Genomic DNA, 14,532 nt, shown 5'->3' with positions numbered 1-14,532 from the left:
GAATTGAGTGTGTCTATATCTATTTATCTGTTGTCTATCATCATAATCATCTATAGTGTTCCTGTAAAAGCACAATTAACTCAAAAAATATTAGCCATCTAAACAAGTCAATACAATGGTTTATACCTACGAAGAATAGCATAAATTACTCTATTCCCTTATTTGATAGGCAAACCTGAGTGCAGATAGCTTTTCTGTCTCATCAGAAACCATTGTTATTTAACTGATAGATCAAATCCAGCAATAATAGAAACCAAAAACTTGCTACCTCAGTAACTTTTATAAACCCATTCAAGATCCAAGTGTATTCAATTAAGACTGAACAGACAGTCCTTACTTACTGTTATGGCTATTTTGTTCTGTTTGAAATTTTCACATCTTCAGGAGGTTCATTACACAGCATTTTCTTAGTTGTGTGTTTACATGTCTGACCCAGAGCCTGACCACAAGATGACAGGCTTCAAAATGGTGTCTATCAAAGAGTCATATTTCCAACAGAAGCCAACCATGAGGAAATTTTTAGTGGTAATGAGAATTATGACAGAAGGGGATCCTAAAAAGGGAAGTTGGCAATATCACAAAAAGGCCGTGGCTTGTTTACAGTTAAAAGTCTTCTGGGGAAAACCTGTGTCCCCAACAGGCAATTAGTCAAGGCACTGCCTAATTCTGAGGATCATCCAGGGAGACAGGATACACTTAGTTCCCAACTGTGAGATTTTCCTTTCTTCCTTGAATATTGTTTTGGGGCCTTATAATTTCTTAAGGAAATAGAAGTTATCAGACTTGCCCAGTATAAAATAAATAAATAAATAAAAATAGCCTACTTCTGGGTATTTTTCTTTCTTTATTCCAATTACAAGAGGTAGTGGTGGTGGTTTAGTCACTAAGTTATGTCCCCTTCTTGCAACCGCATGGACTGTAGACTGCCAGGCTCCTCTCTCCATGGGATTCTCCAGTCAAGAATACTGGAGTGGGTTACCATTTCCTTCTCCAGGGGATCTTCCAGACCCAGGAATTGAACCCAGGTTTCCTGCATTGCAGGCAGATTCTTTACTGACTGAGCTATGAGGGATGCCCCCAATTGCAAGAGAGATCAATAGAGCAATTTTCTTCCTTCTGAATATTGGGTTCAATGAACCATATAACTTGCTCTCTGAGCATCTGTCCTTGTTAAGTATTAATAATTTTGAAATTAACTTGCAAAGTATTAATAACTTTAAAATTAAGATCATCTGAAGACATGTCTAGATCTGACATTTTTGTGAGATTATGAATTTTTTTTAAAAAATCTATTTTTCAAATCTCAGTCTCAAAACATTTATTTTTAATTGAAGTATAGTAATTGCATTATCATATTAGTTTCAGGTATACAATGTCACTAGTGATTCAAAGTTTATATACATTTTACTCAATTTAATTTTATTATAAAATATTGATTATATTTTCTGTAATATACCACTTCAGTATTCTTACCTTGAGAACCCAATGAACAGTATAAAGAGGACACTGAAAGATGAACTCCTCAGGTCGGCAGCTGCCCAATATGCTGCTGGAGAAAAGAGGAGCAATAACTCCAGAAAGAATGAAGAGACGGAGCCAAAGAGGAAACGATGCCCAGTTGTGGGTGTGGCTGGTGATGGAAGTAAAGTTGGATGCTGTAAGGAACAATATTGCATAGGAACATGAAATGTTAGTCCATGAATCAAGGTAAATTGCAAGTGGTCAAAAAGGAAGATGGCAAGAGTGAATGTCAATGTTTTAGATATCATTGAACTAAAATGGACTAAAATGGGCAAGTTTAATTCAGATGATCATTTTATCTACTACTGTGGGCAAGAATCCCTGAGAAAAAATGGAGTAGCCCTTATAGTCAACAAGAGTCCAAAATGCAGTACTTGGGTGCAATCTCAAAAATGACAGAATGATCTCTGTTTGTTTCCAAGGCAAATCATTCAGTATCACAGTAATCCAAGTCTGTGCCCAACCAGTAATGCCAAAGAAGCTGAAGTTGAGTGGTTCTATGAAGACCTAAGAGACCTTCTAGAACTAACACCAATAAAAGATGTCCCTTTCATCATAGGGGACTGCATTGCAAAATTGGGAAGTCAAGAGATACCTGGAGTAACAGACAGATTTGGCCTTGGAGTACTAAATGAAGCAGGGAAAAGGCTAATAGAGTTTTGCCAAGAGATCACATTGGTCATAGCAAACACCCTCTTCCAACAACACAGGAGAAGACTCTGCACATGGACATCACCAGATGGTCAATACTGAAATCAGATTGATTATATTCTTTGCAGCCAAAGATGGAGAAGCTCTATACAATCACCAAAAGAAGACCAGGAGCTGACTGTGACTCAGATCATGAACTCTTTATTGCCAAATTCAGATTTAAACTGAAGAAAGTAGGGAAAACCACTAGACCATTCAGCTATGACCTAAATCAAATCCCTTACAATTATACAGTGGAGGTGACAAATAGATTCAAGGGATTAGATCCTGAAGAACTATGAATGTGGGTTTGTGACATTGTACAGGAGACAGGGAGCAAGACCATCCCCAATAAAAAGAAATGCAAAAGGCAAAATGGCTGTCTGAGGAGGCCTTACAAATAGCTAAGAAAAGAAGAGAAGCTGAAGTCAAAGAAGAAGAGGAAAGCTACACCCATCTGAATGCAGAGTTCCAAAGAATAGCAAGGAGAGGTAAGAAAGCCTTCCTTAAAGATCAATGCAAAGAAATAGAGGAAAACAATAGAATGGGAAAGACTAGAGATCTCTTCAAGAAAATTAGAGATACCAAGGGTCATTTCATGCAAATATGGGCACAATAAAGGACAGAAATGATATGGACCTAACAGAAGCAGACGATATTAAGAAGAGGTGGCAAGAATATACAAGGGAACTATACAATAGCATCTTAATGACTCAGATAATGATGGTAACATAACCAGGTAACATTTTTTACAGAACCCAGATAACCCAGGTAACATTTTTCACAGAACAAAACAAAAACTTTACAATTTCATATGGAAACACAAAATACCCTGAATAGTCAAAGAAGTCTTGAGAAAGAAAAACAAAACTGAAGGAATCAACTTCCTGACTTCAGACTATGCTACAAAGCTACAGTCATCAAGACAGTGTGGTACTGGCACAAAAACAGAAATTTAGACAAAGGGAACAAGATAGAAAGCCGGGAGATAAACCCATCCATCTATGGGCATGTTATCTTTAACAATGGAGGCAAGAATATAGAATGGAGAAAAGACAGCCTTTTCAATACATGGTATAGGAAAAACTGGACAGCTATGTGTAAAACAATGAAATTAGAACACTTCTTAATACCATACACAAAAACATATTCAAAATTGTTTAAAGACTTAAATTTTAAGACCAGAAACTATAAAACTCTTAGAGGACAACACAGGCAATGCACTCTTTGACATAAATTGCATCAGTATCCTCTTTGACCCACCTCTTGAGCAGTGGAAATGAAAACAAAACTAAACAAGTGGGGCTTGCTGTGGTTAGTCACTCAGTCATGTCTGACTCTTTGTGACCTCATGGATTGTAGCTCGCCAGGTTCCTCTGTCCATGGGGATGCTTCAGGCACGAATACAGGACTGATTACCATTTCCTTCTCCAGGGAATCGTCCCAACCCAGGGATCCGGCCTAGGCCTCCCACAATGCAGGTGGATTCTTTACTGTCTGAGCCACAATTAAACTTAAAAGCTTTTGCACAATTGAGGAAACTATAAACAGGATGAAAAGGCAGCCCTCAGAATGGGAGAAAATAACTGCAAACAAAGGAACTGACAAGGGATTAATCTCAAAATATATAAACAGTTCATATAGCTTAATATCAGAAAAACAAACAATTCAATCAAAATATGGGGAGAAGATATAAACAGACATTTCTCCAAAGAAGACATACAGATGGCCAATAAACAAATGAAAATATGCTCCACATCATTCACTATTAGAGAAGTGCAAATCAAAACTACCATGAGGCATCACTTCACAACAATGAAATGGTCATCATCAAAAAATCTACAAATGATAAATGCTGGAGAAGATGTGTAGATAAGGGAACCCTCTTGCACTGGTGGTAATGTAAATTGGTACAGCCACTATGGAGAACAGAATGGAGATTCCTTAAAAAAAAGAGACTAGATATAAAACTATCATATGATTCAGCACTCGCACTACTGGACATATACTGTGAGAAAGTGAAGTTGAAAGTGAAGCTATCGCTTCTTGGCCTTTTGGCTAAGATCAAGTGTAGAAAGTGAAGCTGCTTAGTCATGTCCGACTCTTTGCAACTCCATGGACTGTAGCCTACCAGGCTACTCTATCCATGGGATTTTCCAGGAAAGAGTACTGAAGTGGGTTGCCATTTCCTTCTCCAGAGAATCTTCCAGACCCAGGGATCAAACCCAGGTCTACCGCATTGTAAGGAGATGCTTTACCTTCTGAACCACCAGGGAAGTCAAAAAGACACATGTACCCCACAATATTCACTGCAGCACTATTTACAATAGCCAGGCAATCAGAACAACCTAGATGTCCATTGACAGGTGAATAGATAAAGAAGATGTTATACATATATGCAGTGGAATGTTACTCAGTCATAAAAAGGAATTTGAGTTGGTTATAGTGAGGTGGATGAACTTAGAGCCATTAGAACTATTATACGGAGTGAAGTTAGTCAGAAAAGTAAAAACAAATACCATATATTAACACATATATGTGTTCAGTTCAGTCGCTCAGTTGTGTCCAACTCTTTGAGACCCCATGAACCGCAGCACGCCAGGCCTCCCTGTCCATCACCAACTCCCGGAGTCTACCCAAACCCATGTCCATCGAGTCAGTGATGCCATCCAGCCATCTCATCCTCTGTCGTCCCCTTCTCCTCCTGCCCCCAATCCTTCCCAGCATCAGGGTCTTTTCCAATGAGTCAACTCTTTGCATGAGGTGGCCAAAGTACTGGAGTTTCAGCTTCAACATCAGCCCTTCCAATGAACTCCAGGACTGATCTCCTTTAGGATGGACTGGTTGAATCTCTTTGCAGTCCAAGGGACTCTCAAGAGTCTTCACCAACACCACAATTCAAAAGCATCAATTCTTCAGCCCTCAGCTTTCTTTATAGTCCAACTGTCACATCCATACATGACCACTGGAAAAACCATAGCCTTGACTAGACAGATCTTTGTTGGCAAAGAAATGTCTCTGCTTTTTAATATGCTGTCTAGGTTGACCATAGCTTTTCTTCCAAGGAGTAAGCGTCTTTTAATTTCATGGCTGTAATCACCATCTGCAGTGATTTTGGAGCCCAAAAAGATAAAGTGTGTCACAGTTTCCATTGTTTCCCCGTCTATTTCCCATGAAGTGATGGGACCAGGTGTCATGATCTTAGTTTTCTGAATGCTGAGTTTTAAGCCAACTTTTTCACTCTCCTCTTTCACTTTCATCAAGAAGCTCTTTAGCTCTCCTTCACTTTCTGCCATAAGGGTGGTGTCATCTGCATATCTGAGTTTATTGATATTTCTCCCAGATATCTTGATTCCAGCTTGTGCTTCTTCCAGCCCAGCCTTTCTCATGATGCACTCTGCATATAAGTTAAATAAACAGGGTGACAATATACAGCCTTGACGTACTCCTGTCCCTATTTGGAACCAGTGTGTTATTCTGTGTCCAGTTGCTTCTTGACCTGCATACCGATTTCTCAGGAGGCAGGTCATGTGGTCTGGTATTCCTGTCTCTTTGGGAATTTTCCACAGTTTATTGTGATCCACACAGTCAAAGTCTTTGGCACAGTCAATAAAGCAGGAGTAGAAGTAGGGTCAGCTAAAGTTAACCCCTTCTATTAGTGTATTCTTCATTACAGAAAGGGAAAACTCGGATAATTCCATTTACGGACACAAAACTTAGGTTTTTAATTAGATTTTAATGTTTTATTCAACTAAAGGAGAAGATATTCGTCATCCATAGTGAAAAATAATTATCAGATTACATGATTGAAATACACTAAGTGTGATTAGCATTAATTAAAAATTAACTCCTAAGAGCTTATGTGATCTGGAAAAGCTGCCCAGTATACACAATGTATAGGGGATGCTCCTACACCAGATCATGACTTTAAGACCAGGCGAGTACCTATATTGCCTAACTTATAGGATGAAACTGCAGATATTCAAACAAAATGAGAAGATAGAGTAATTATGTTCCAAACAAAAGAACAAAATAAAACCCCAGGGGGGGGGGATTGTCATGAAATGGAAATAATTTATTTGATAGTGTTCAAAGTAATCATCATAAGGATGCTCACCAAACTGAGAAGAATTGAGAACTTCAACAAAGAGTTAGAAAATATTTTTAAAAAATCAATCAGAGCTACATAATACAATAAATGAAATGAAAAATAAATCCTTAAAGGAAATCAATAGCAGAATAGACAACACAGAAGAATGAATAAGTGATCTGGAAGACAAACTAGTGAAAATCACCCAATCAGAACAATAAAAAGAAAAAGGAATTTTAAAAATAGTTTAAGGGACCTCTGAGGTAATACCAGGCATACTTATATTCACAAAAAGGAAAAGATAGAGAGAAAGGAGCAGAAAACTTATTTGAAGAAACAATGACTGAATTTAAAGCACTGTATTCCAATAAAAGTTTATTTTAAAAAAGGAAGAAACAGTTGCTGAAAACTCCTTTAACATGGGAAAGAAAACAAGCATTCAGGTCCAGGAAGTAAGAAAGTCTCAAACAAGATGAACCCGAAGAGATCTTGACCAAGACATATCACAGTTAAAGTGGTGAAAGTTAGAAAGAAAAATTTAAAGGAAGCAAGAGAAAAATAACTAATAACATACAAGAGCACTCTCATAAGGCTACCAGCTGTCTTTCAGTACAAAGTTTGCAAGCCAGACAGAAATGACAAGACATACTTAATGTACTAAAAGGGAAAAAAAAAGAATACTTAGCAAAGTTATCATAAAATAGAAGGAGAGATCAGGAATTTTCCAGATAAGGAAAAGCTAAAGGAGTTAATCATCACTAACCACTCTTACAACAAATATTAAAGGTTCTTCTTTCAACATAAAAGGAAAGGCCATAATAAGAAAAAAGAAAATATATGAAAGGAAAAATCTCATTGGTAAAGGAAAATACATCGTAAAGGCAGTGGATTGGCCACTTACAAAACTAAAAAGCAAAAATAGTAAAATTAACTGTAACTAGTAAGTACTTAGCAGCAGCAGCGGCAGCAGTAAGTACTTAAGGTATATTCAAAATAAAAAGATGTAAAATATGCTATTAAAAACAAAAAACAGTGAGGAGAGGAGCAAAACTGTAGGGCTTTTGGAATGCATTCAACCTTAAGCAACTATATGCTTAAACTGCTGTACATATAGGTCGATTTATATGGACCTCATGATAACCACACACAAAAACCTACAACAAACACACAGAAAACAAGTAACAAAATGATAGTAAGTCCACACCTTTCAATAATCACTTTAAATGTAAATGAATGAACTAAATGCTCTAATCAAAAGACATAAGGTGACTGAACAGATTTTTTTAAAAGATCCATTTATATGCAGTCTATAAGGGACTTACTTTAAATACAAAGACATATGCAGACTAAAAGTGAAAGAATGGAAAAAGTTATTCACATATGTAATTAAAAGAGAATTAGAGTAGCAATACTCATATCAGACAAAATAGACTTTAAAACAAGGACTGTAGCAAAGGACAAAGAATAGCATTACATAATGATAAAGAGGTCAATCTGAAAAATGGATGTGATGTTCATAAATACTAACTCTCCCAATACAGGAGCACCTGAATATATAAAGCAAAGAAATATTAATGGATATAAAGGGAAAAGTTAAGAGTAATGCAATAATAGTGTTTGTGTGTGCTTAGTCACTCAGTAGTGTCTGACTCTTTGTGATCCCATGGACTATACCCCAGCAGGCTTCTTTGCCCCATGGGGATTCTCCAGGCAAGAATACTGGAGTGGTTGCCATGCCCTCCTCCAGGGGATCTTCCCAACCCAGGGATCGCACCCAGGTCTCCCACATTGTAGATGAATTCTTATTCTTTAGCCACTAGGGAAGCAATAATAGTAGGGAACATTAATACCCCACTTATATCAATTAATCATCCAAAGAGAAGATCAATAAGAAAATATTGACTTTATATATTAACCAGATTGTCTTAATAAATATATACAAAATAGTTTACCTAAAAACTGTATAGTAGTTTACATGTCAGGCCACAAAACAAGTCTCAGTAAATTTAAGAGGATTAAAATCACATCAAACATCTTTTCTGACCACAACACTATGAAACTAGAAATAATTATGAAAACAAAACTGAAAAAAACATGAACATGTGAAGATTAAACAACATTCTATTGAACAATTAATGGATCAGCAAAGAAACTAAAGAGGAAATTTTTAAAATGCCTTGAGGCAATAAAAATGGAGATACAATTTTCCAAAATCTATGGAATGTAGAGTATTTTTGCCAACTATAGGCTGTACAACCTGATGTTTGCTACAGTGCAGTGAGATTTTAATGCTATGTGTTTGTACAAAATTTCTCAGAATCAAGGTGCAAAAGTCTTAATTTTCAGAAAAGGAATGTTATAAGCAAAGATCTTTCAGAATGAAGTTATAGGTAAAAAAAATCAGTGTTGTAGCATAAATAATAAAAGGAGTTTTGATAAGCTTTCATCTGGAAAATGAGTTTCCAAATTATAAAAATATGTTTATATATATAGAACTGTAGGGGTCTAAATGTAAAGAAAGAAAGTATATTATTGTATATTTTAAAAAGTGAAATAATCAACAACACATTAAGAAGTGCATGGTTATACTAACAACAATAATGTTTTTCTTTATATGGCTTTGCAATCTGTAGAATAGTCCATGGATATGCTTTTTCTTAGGAATCAGAGTCTGATGTTATTTCAAAGTGGTTCAGTTGGTTCAACTACAACATAATAAAACCAAGTTTCTGCTTCTGCTTTATTCTCCACCTTTAATGTGTGGCTTTTGTCTTCAAGCTGTTTATGCAACTCTGTATATGTCTACCACATTTTAAGTGGATAGAGTATAGGTGAAGTAAAAGAATTTGCTTTATGACAGCTTGCCTATGGTTCATCCATCTTAGATACAGCCTTGCAAAAAAGTAAGCCATACATCTATCTAGAGAAACATGAAGGGTAAGAGATTGAATATATTATTCAAAAATTTTTAAATGGCTAATTTAAAATATTTCTTGAATATTTTCAAGAAATATATTTCTTATAAAATATCTAATTAAACCTCAAATGCTGCATATATAATATATTTTGGGGGAAAGACATGAGCCAAAGGACTTATGTTACTACTTTGTAATTGTAAGGTTGGGACTAGACACATACATTCCATAGTATATTACAGAATGTTTTAGAAGAAATTAATCAAAGGAAATGGGAAAAAATAGTTTTAAAACATTATGTGATTTTCTTTAACCACAAAAATTCAGTATTTATCATAGTAGTGCTTTAAACAATTTTTTGACAATCATGTAAACTTTATTACCAGAATCTTCCCTAGAACTTTTCTTAGTGCTTCCTTGACCTCTTTGTTCCTCAGAGTATAAATAAGAGGATTAAGCATGGGCGTCACCACTGTGTAGAAGAGAGAGACGAATTTTCCCTGATCTTTGTATGTACTTTTGGCTGACTGCAGGTACATGAACATGATGGCTCCGTAGAACATGATGACAACTGTCACATGGGAGGAACAGGTCCCCAAAACTTTCTTTCTCCCACTAGCTGATTTGATCTTCAAAACTGCTTGGGTAATGTAACCATAGGAGACGAGGATGAAGGAGATAGGCACAACAAGGAAGAGGATACTAGCCACAAAGAGCTCAGCCTCATTGAAGGTGGTGTCCACACAAGCCAACTTGATAAGTACAGGGACTTCGCAGATAAAATGATCCACTTGGTGATGCCCACATAAAGGTAGCTGCAGGGTGAGAGTGGACTGTACCAGGGTGGTGGCCACCCCACTAAGCCACGCTAAAGATGTCAGGGCCATGCAGAGGTGAGGATGCATCAGGAGAGCATAGTGGAGGGGACGGCAGATGGCCACATAGCGATCATAGGACATCACAGCCAGAAGGACACACTCAGTAGATCCAAGAGCAAGAGAGACGTAGAGCTGAACCATGCAGCCACCATAGGTAATGGTTTTCATGGGATCCTGCAAGTTTACCAGGAGCTGAGGAATAACACTGCTAGTAAAGCAGAGGTCCAGGAAAGAGAGATGAGAAAGGAAAAAATACATCGGTGTCTGAAGTTTGGGTTCCAGATGAGATATCAGAATGATGGTGGTGTTCCCCAAAATGGTTAGTAAATATAAGATCAAGATGACCACAAAGAGAGCCGTCTGTAACTGAGGATAATCAGAAAACCCTAACAGGATAAAACCTGTTATGTTTCCCTCATTGGTGCTCTTCACCATCCCCATGTGCAAAGTATGTTCCAGAAAGCTGAGTCATAGCTGAGAAGGATTATATATTACCTAAGGTCAGATAAATGACAATGTCATCTCTCCCCAAAGTTATATGTGGTTTTGACAGTGTATATAAATTCAGTTGGAAAATTTAAAAAGTTTGACAGCACTGAATATTACGGTCTCTGAAACTTTGAAAAACCAGTATGGATAAATTTTGTAAACTCGTACATTCATGTACTTTGTGACCCAGCATCTCCGCTCCTAAGATGGTACTGAGGAGTCAGCGTGCAAAAAAGACCTCATAACGTATATCTATTTTCCTATTGTGTGCATTCTAAATAAATAGTGTGTACTCTGTCAATGGTATAGGTGTCTTCTGATGCTCTGCAAGATAGAAAAGAACAGATTTTTTTAAAATGATCAAGCTATAGTAATTAAAACAGTATTGTATTGGCACAAAGGTAAACGTGTAGATCGATGGAGCAGGATAGAGAACCTAGAGATAAACGCTTGCATATAAACAAGTCATCTTCAACAAAGAGACCAGGAATACACAATGTAGAAAGGGCAGTCTCTTCAATAAGCAGTTTGGGGAAAACTGAATATCCACATGCAAAAGAATAAAATTGAACCCCTAACTTACACCATCTACATAAATCAACTTAGATTAAAGATTTGAATGTATAATCTGAAACTCCTAGAAGAAACATGGAGGAAAACCTTGATGGTATTGGTCTTGGTGATGATTTTAAAGATATAAGACCAAACCACAGGCAACAAAAGCAAAAATCTCTGGAAGGGGAGAAAATATATAAAATTATACATATAACATCCAAGATATGTAAGAGATTCAAATGTCTACAACAACAAAAGAGATGACCCAATTAAAAAATGAACAAAGAACTTGAACAGACATTTCTCAAAACAAGACATGCAAATGTCCAGTAGGCATATGAAAAAGTGTTCAACATCACTAATCATCAGGATAATGCAAATAAACCCACAATGAGATATCATCTCATACCTGTAAGGATGGCTGTTATCAAAAAAAAAAAAAAAAACAGATGACAACAAATGTTGGAAAGATTATAGAGAAATTAGAATCCTTGTACAGTATTAGTAGGAATGAAAAACAGAATCAATGTTTCTCAAAATATTATAACTATCATACGGTCCAACATTCCCACTTCTGGGTATACACCCAAAAGAATTGAAATTTGGATCTTTAAGTGATAACTTCATTCCTGTGTTTATTGCAGCATTAGTCACAACAGCCAACCTAAGTGTCCATCTAATAATGGTCAAATAAAGAAAGATATGATTTATTATTCAACTTTAACTAATGGAGTATTATTAGCATATTGATAAAATATTATGAATAAATAAAGAAGATACAGCATATTCCATGCATGCGTGCTAAGTCCTTTCCGTTGTGTCTGACTCTGTGCGACCCTATGGACTGTAGCCTGCCAGGCTCCTCTGTCCTTGGGAATTCTCCAGGCAAGAATGTTGGAGGGGTTGCCACGCCCTCCTCCAGGGGAGCGTCCTGTGTGTCTTATACCTCCTGCACTGGCAGGCAGATTCTTTACCACTAGTGCCACCTGGGAAGCCCCTTATGGTGTTTTAGTCAACTTTAATTAATGGAGTATTATTAGAATATTGATGAATTTATTTAGCCTTAAAAAGGAAACAAATCTTACAATGTGCAACAACATGGATGTACTTTGAGGACAGTATACTATGTAAAATAGGTCAGACACAAATGGACAAACACCCCTCTTATATGTAGCATTTAAAACAGTCAGCCATATAGAAACATAAAATGGTGATGGCCAGAGGATGGGAGGAGGAGGAAACAGGGAGGTGTTCAATGGTTAAAAAATTGCAGCTATACAATATAAGTTCTAAAGAGCTGCTGTCCAACATATTGCTTATAATTAACAGTATTATATCATGTACTTAACATTTGGTACCAGGGTAAATCGTGTTATGTGTCCCTACTACACATTCACACAAAAAGCAAAAGAACACAAGGAAACTTTCAGAGAAGACGTATAAATGTATTACCTAGATTGTGGTGACTGTATCATGGATCCACACATATGTCCAGACACATGAACTTACATATGTTAAATAAATTGTGAATTTACTTAGATATCAGTTCTACCTCAATAAAGCTGTAAAAAAGAAGCACCATCATCTGTTTTAGGAAATTAATTTTATTATCATTTCCATCCAACCAAATGTACCCCCTTTATATTTATGTCTCTCTAGTCACATGAAGGGGAAACTCAGTTACTCAGTTAATTTCAACTAGAGAAAAAAGCAGGTTTATTTAAGCAACTTTCAATAAAGTAAGAATAAGGCCATTTTTCATCACCCCAAAAGAGTGGAAATTAGTTGTAACATTATGTAATGTTACCAGATGAGTCTGGTATTAATTAAAAATCAACTACTCAGAGCTATATGCTCAGTCAAAAGAGCATATGTATTTAGTATTTAAGGCAACATATGAATCTATTTCTTATGATCAACCAGTTAATTCTATACTCTTACCTATCTTTCTTTTTCTTTCCCTTAGTGTTTGTTTATGTGCTTTTGAAAAATTGCTCATTCTCTTTTTTTCAGAGTCCCAGGATCCTCCAGGCTCCAAGAAGTCTCTAGGAAATGAAATGCTAGCCATGATTTCTTATTTCTTTTTCCTATAATCATGTGCATATTTGTTCTCGACTCAAAGTATGAGTGCAAAATGTAATTCATATTTTGAAAGCAAGTTATTAAGGGTAAATAAAACATTCTTTATTATCCTTATGGTAGTAAGAATACTTTACTACCATACACTCCAAAAAAAACTTTGTTTTTAACTATCTGGGAAACTTGATAATGGATAAATATATTTTTGCATTTGACTAAGTGGTATATGTATCTACTCACAACAGTTTGTGAGATTCATGAGGCCAGGAGTCGTATAAAATATGACTTTTCTGTCTCTAACCCTTAGAGTGGTCAGCACAAAGTAGCCTTTCAAAAATTATTCAGCAGTTCACTCATATTGTATCCACTGTATTATACCTCTTTCTTTTTCCCTAGGGAAACTAACATATCTTTAGTCAACTAGTAGATAGTAGCTATCACTACCAAATGAATGATCAGAACTTACCAACCTTCCCTCAAATTAGAGATGTCTCAAACATATATGGCTCTGCTATCTATTTGAACATGGCTTTATCAAAAGCATGAGGCTGGGAAAGTGGATTGTAATGTCATAAAGTGAAAAGTGAAGTCGCTTAGTCGTGTCTGACTCTTAGCGACCCCATGGACTGCAGCCCACCAGGCTCCTCCGTCCATGGGCTTTTCCAGGCAAGAACACTGGAGTGGGTTGCCATTTCCTTCTCCAATGCATGAAAGTGAAAAGTGAAGGTGAAGTTGCTCAGTCGTATCTGACTCTTAGCAACCCAATGGACTGCAGCCTACCAGACTCCTCCGTCCATGGGATTTTCCAGGCAAGAGTCCTGGAGTGGGTTGCCATTGCCTTCTCTGTGTAATGTCATAACTAGGGATCAAACCCACACATGGCCCTCTTCTTGATTTTTATGAACTCTATCCCAGTCTTGTAACTACAAAATTGAAGCACTCTGACATACCTGTTTCATCTTTTTCTCATCTTTTCTCAGTAGGAAATACCATAAACTTTATGTTTAATACTAAAGCAAATGATCCCTTTTCAAATATTTTTAGTAGATATTATGCAGTATTAACTATTATTAGTTCTCTATCACTTCAGATCAGTGCCCTGCAAAATGTCTACCTTTCACTTCACTGGCAATGTTCCAATTCATTGACTTTTTATTTGCATAGTAAACAATTACTACTTCAGTTTGCATTTTCTTTCATCTGAACCTTTAAAAACTTCACAATAAACATGAGTGAGTGGACTTAGAGGGAACAGCAGCAGTGTCCAAACACCTTCCAAATGTACATTGTTGTTCACAGGAAGCAATTAATTCCA

The 14,532-nt window shown here is 36.5% G+C and overlaps 1 protein-coding gene across 1 annotated transcript; it reads right to left on the bottom strand.

Annotated features, from left to right (window-relative positions):
• Nucleotides 1-9,581: 9,581 nt before the first annotated feature.
• Nucleotides 9,582-10,535, bottom strand: LOC110124464 (olfactory receptor 2G2-like). Its single transcript, XM_020873009.2, has one exon. It carries the CDS (start codon nucleotides 10,533-10,535, stop codon nucleotides 9,582-9,584), a length of 954 nt encoding a protein of 317 aa, XP_020728668.2.
• Nucleotides 10,536-14,532: the final 3,997 nt, after the last annotated feature.

Source organism: Odocoileus virginianus, chromosome 3 (genome assembly GCF_023699985.2).
Source record: "Odocoileus virginianus isolate 20LAN1187 ecotype Illinois chromosome 3, Ovbor_1.2, whole genome shotgun sequence".
NCBI lineage: Eukaryota > Metazoa > Chordata > Mammalia > Artiodactyla > Cervidae > Odocoileus > Odocoileus virginianus.
The sequence above is the reverse complement of the archived record's forward strand: the minus strand, read 5'-3'. Positions and strand labels throughout refer to the sequence as shown.